Source organism: Sinocyclocheilus anshuiensis, unplaced genomic scaffold, assembly GCF_001515605.1.
Source record: "Sinocyclocheilus anshuiensis isolate Anshui unplaced genomic scaffold, SAMN03320099.WGS_v1.1 scaffold984, whole genome shotgun sequence".
NCBI lineage: Eukaryota > Metazoa > Chordata > Actinopteri > Cypriniformes > Cyprinidae > Sinocyclocheilus > Sinocyclocheilus anshuiensis.
Window position 1 is genome coordinate 860818 of NW_015552616.1, and position 5274 is coordinate 866091.

The 5274-nt window shown below is 35.4% G+C and overlaps 1 protein-coding gene across 2 annotated transcripts in view; it reads right to left on the reverse strand.

Annotated features, from left to right (window-relative positions):
* Positions 1 to 4889, reverse strand: part of LOC107666202 (retinal guanylyl cyclase 2-like) — a 14108-nt gene extending 9219 nt beyond the window's left edge. Inside the window, exons 1-5 of one of the 2 annotated variants that reach the window (XM_016457409.1) lie at positions 4694 to 4889; positions 4296 to 4587; positions 2847 to 3640; positions 1385 to 1686; positions 943 to 1297 (exon numbers count right to left, since the gene is read on the reverse strand). In XM_016457409.1, coding sequence (XP_016312895.1) covers positions 943 to 1297; positions 1385 to 1686; positions 2847 to 3591 — 1402 coding nt within the window. In that variant the 5' untranslated portion in view covers positions 3592 to 3640; positions 4296 to 4587; positions 4694 to 4889. Of the gene's footprint in view, positions 1 to 942; positions 1298 to 1384; positions 1687 to 2846; positions 3641 to 4295 lie in introns of both variants that reach the window. The other variant, XM_016457408.1, reaches the window with a different exon arrangement.
* Between the last annotated feature and the right edge of the window lie 385 nt (positions 4890 to 5274).

A 5274-nucleotide genomic window follows, 5' to 3' on the forward strand; every position in this document is an offset into this window, starting at 1 on the left:
GTCGGTGAGTCTAGTCTGTTCATGCCTCGTCAAGTCAAGTCTGTGTTTCTAGTCTTGGATTTATTGTTTGGATGTTTGGATCACCTTTATAAATAAACTGCACTTGGGTTCTTCACTACGCTCGCCTTCAGTGGACTGAATCATTACAACTATGCTCATATATAAATATAAATATATATAGAGAGAGTGAGAAAGAGAGAGAGCTGCTAATGTAACTATAACTAAATCGTAATTATTAATTTTAATTGAGTATTTCTTCACAAAAATTAATTATTTCTAAAAATATATATATTTTCTTTAAAATATTTCTTAAAAGAATAATAATAATGTTTAATATTGATCATTTACTAAAAATATTGAAGATAAAATACCAAGTAATATTTCTTTAAATTATTTGAATTTGAATGTTATTATTTTAATAATAATAATAATAATAATGCAGGTGGCTTATAAAGGTGCTGTATGTAAGTTTTTGACTCTACTAAAGCATAAAAATACCATAATATGTTTGCAGATATTTAAGAAACATGCTAAGTTAACATACTTGTTTATCTGAAAAACAATGCTACAGTCAGTTATTCTCCTTTAAAAATGTGCGTTCCGGGCCGGAACATCTGTCTTTGTTTTGGTCTGTGTAACCCGCCCACTGCCAATTTACCCAATTGTATTTCGGCAGCCCGGTTGCCCGTTGGCGGAAAATACAGCTTATTTCATTTCATTCATCGTCAAGTGCGCTTGTTCCTGTTGGTGTCTGCGTCAAGTCTGAGGAGGAGGCGCCGGGTGAAAAAAACCCTCTCCAATATTTTGAATTTGGACTGCAATACCTAGTTCAACCACTTGTTGTCAATCCTACATACAGCACCTTTAAGCTGAAAAAATAAAACCATTAAAAGTCAAATATCTATTTCTCATTGAGCATGATTTTGTGTGGGTTTGTTGTACCTCCTGCGCAGATGGCATTGGGGTCAAACCAGCAGCTGGAGTCTGAAGGTGGAGGTGAAGCTGCAGGGAAATTAATGTATGTGCCGGCGAACAGCACCTTATCTAAAGTCAGGTTCACATAAAAGCAACGATACAGTTCAGATCCCCAGCCATCAGTGTCTAAGATCACGTAGTCGGTCTGCCCGTTCCCTTGGGCGTCCATGCGGATATTCTGGTTGAACCCTGAAAATGTGATGTTCCTCGTGAAGGAGGCCAGGTTGGACCCGGAGAACCACTTACCAGCTCTTCTGGCATTGTGCATGGACTTGGCAAGGAGGTACAAACTGTTGTAGATTGTACCAAAGAGCGGAGAGACCTGAAATGTAGCAGAACGTTTTAATGTAATGTTTTATGCACGTGTACAAATAAGACTCATAAATGTTTCAAAGTGCACCGTGCACACCTGCTCTGGCTCTTGTGACAGCATCAGTTCTCCGAATCGTTTGGCCATGTTGTACGCTTCGTTGAATGACATCAGGTCTGACTCTATGGTGATGGTGAGTACAGCGTCGTAGGCTTTGCGCAGTTTGGTGTTGTTTTGCAGTGGGAAGTAGGTGGTGTTGGTGTAGGGCAGGCTGTACAGGAGGGTGTCGTATGGTATAAACACATACTGACCCCTCGTCAATCCCATGTCATAGGCCTTGATCAGGAATGATGTTTGTTGCTCTCCTCCAATGAGCGCTGAGTGCATGCACATAATGATGACTGAAACATGAAAAATCAATTCATTTGTGTTGAACCATAATTTAGAAAAGATACTGTACTTTGTACCTAAATGCAAAAATGCATTTTTAAAAAGAACCATGATTAGAAATGTGTGTGACAGTTGAATTAATTGAATAAACCTTTGAACAAACGTTGTTTAAAATTTTAGACACCTTTGTTTCACATAAATATCTTTAATTGAGCAACAAATGTAGTGCATGTATTTACACACAGGTTTAAATAAATGCTTTTTTTTTGGTAGTTTGTTAAAGATAAACCTCCTTTTGACTATTGTAGCAAAAGAAAGTGAAGTGATGAGAGATAAAGCAAACTTTCAGCTGCCATCTGTTTAATCATAATATATATATGATCTATTACAGGATTTGAGTCCAATTATGCCTGCTTTTTTTTATAGCAGTGGTTTTTGTATGTTGGTTTAAAATTTTCTCTCTCTTTAAAAAAGTATAAATATATTAGTATGATAATAATTCTAAATATTGTATAATATATTAAGTATATATACACATATATATATATATAATTAAAGGTTGACGAGGGAGAGTTGTCATGTTGCTTAAATTTTAAATGTATCCAATTTATTAATCATTATATTAATTGGTTAAAACAATGGTTTGTGCTTTGATATGTTGCCTTTTACATTTTTTCTGTTTCCTGTTATATTGTTTTGTAGAGTAATCTTAAAAAGCCTTCAAGGTCTAACTTTCAGAAATACTGAGAAAAACACATTGACAAACATTCAAAGTATATAATCATTTGAAAAGAACTGTAACTATATTAGTGTTTATTATAATAACTTTAAATATAGTAGAATATATATATAGTAAAGTGTAATTATAATATATAAATTATAAAAATAATTTTTTAAAGGAAAAAAAAGGAAAGTTATCATACGTTTTAATTGTTAAATATATCTAATTTATTAATATTTATTGGTTAAAAGTAAAACAATTGTTTATGATTTATACTGTATGATACCTTTTGTTTTACTGGTTAAAATTGTCATCTTAAAAAGTCTATACAGAAACTGACCTTAAAAAATACTGAGAAATATTTACTGGAGCAAAAATCTCTTAATGCCTCTAAACATAAAAGGAATGTTTATGCAGACACTGCAAATCGATGTGTCCAAAACACTTTACCTTTGATCTCCCCTGCGTTTCGTATGCTCAGCAATGTGTTCTCCAGCATGGTGTCATTATTCCCCATGGACACAACGATGCCAACAGGAAGCCCCTGGTTTCTGAGAGCACTAGCCAATTTGGCAGCCGTGTCGATCCATATATCCTCATTAGAAGACACGATGGCTATGTTAGCCAAGCTGAAAAACCTAAGCACACTGAAGAGCACCCGTGTCGGGGATGGTAAAGTTCGAGCAAATGTTGGGTAGCCCTGGACCCAGTCTAACTCATAGTTAATGCACGCCCATGAAAACATAGACTTGTCCCAATTCTTGCCCATGAGCGCCGCAGCATTGCAGTATCCTGGATTTGTAGGGCCTACAAACGCATCAACCGCGTTCTCATACTGTACAAATGAGGTCAAGGCTTTGGATGTCTCGCAAGCCTCTTGAAGGATGACGAAGTCCATCGTACAGCCCAGGTCTAAACTAAAATCCTCGTTTATGCGGCCAACAGCCAGTCTGGACGCAATGGCAGGAAGTGATTTCGCATAATAAGGGTCACAGTTCCAAGGCCCTAGGACGCCTACTTTGAAAATCAGGCATTGGACACAGCATGGAAACGTCAAAACACCAAGAATAATCCATAGTGTAATGCTGTAAAATGGGAGCGTAGAGAGGCTGTGTCTGCTCCGGAGGACGGGGAAGCAGGGGTAACTGGATAACTCCCATAAAGCACCTCCGAATGGGAGGTGAATATGTTGCATTGTCCTCCGTCAGAAGCCGTTATGAGAGATGGATGTTGCAAAGAGACACCTAGAAAACAGCATGAACTGAAGTCATGGCACCTGTTTATCAGTTTTCAAGGCCAAATATTCAATAATATAGGATTATCTGTTATATACACAGCTAGGTTGCATATTTTATGTACAGTGTAATCATTTCATCTCACCAAAGTTGATCAAAGTAGTTCGAAATTGACAATCTGCAGTTCAATTAAAATTTTAGTAGAGTTGAAACTCGACTATACGATTATATCTAAAAGATTAGACACAGTGGATGTAGAAATTACATGAAATTTTTGTGACAAGGGGAAAATATTTATTTTTGACCTAATAATTAAAACATTTCATACACAGTATTATCATATTATTAACTGTATGATTTTTTCAAGTTGAAAATAAAATATTGGAGTGTTATTGGAGTGATTTTGCAAGAAAATAGTACTTTAGTCTTTCCACATTTAAATTTCATGTTTAATTCAATGTGCTACTTGTCATTTCTTTGTAATTATTTGTGAAATTTACTGAGTGACAATTGTTTCACTACCAAATTTTTTGATGCATTACAAATGCAAAAAGGGAATAAATAAATAAATAAATAACTGCAAATTTTTCTGCACTTATATTTATGCTAGTGAACAAACTGGAACACATTGCTACATAAAATGCAATTGATAAACTGAACTTACCATTATTTATATGGGCCTCTTGATGCATGAAAACATCTCCACAAAATGTTACCTCTTTCCTCCAGTGTTTTCTTTAATAACGTAGATTTATATCCTTCATATGGTTAGACGGTCATCTTTCACGACGGTTTTCCAGCATCAGTCGCGCCGTGGGCATAAACAAATGTTGAGAAGATCTCAGCTCACAAACAAGAGTTTGATGAGGCTCGTCAGTGGCGTTGAGAGATTCAACTTCAGCACCCTGGAGAGCTACTTAATGCCTGCAGTCATCAATCCAGGTGCCCTTTTGCACCTTCACAATTCACACCTAACATTCAGTAACATCTTCCAGCTTCACTGTTATGAATATTGCAGTACAGCTACTCGATAGTGTTGTCAATATGGGTTAAATTTTTTACCTTATTTCCTTTACATCGCAGTTTCTGAAATCCTTGACGAGCTTGAAAATAATTAAATGCATCGTTATAATCAAATCAAATAAAAAAGCGATTTGCGTTTTAAATTGTTCCACTCGAAATTATCTAGAGGCCTAGATGTTTCTCTATTCAATGAAAGTCCTTTGAAAGTGACCCGCGGATGAATGTAATCCATACATGGTCAGGGACAAAATAAGAGGATTGCAGACATACGTTAACGCTTCAGACCACTGACTGAGCTAGCCGTGAGAGCAACTAGTTACTTTTTGGACAAACGAAGGAAATATAAAATAATGTTAATGCGCGTTATGGTGTACAGTCATCACAAGCGTAAATTGTACATTAGGAAGACATCTTGATGGGCCAAGAAGAGTAATTAAATGCAATGAATGCCATATAGTCATTCATTTTCACCATTAAATTAACTGTTTTTTTCTTTTATTTTATATTCATGTATATTTATATTTTATTTTATGTTCTAGGAGATAAAATTTAGTGTAAAATTTAGATAAAATTTAGTGTAAAGCACTTAGAAATGCGTATTGTATTGTATTGTTTTTGTT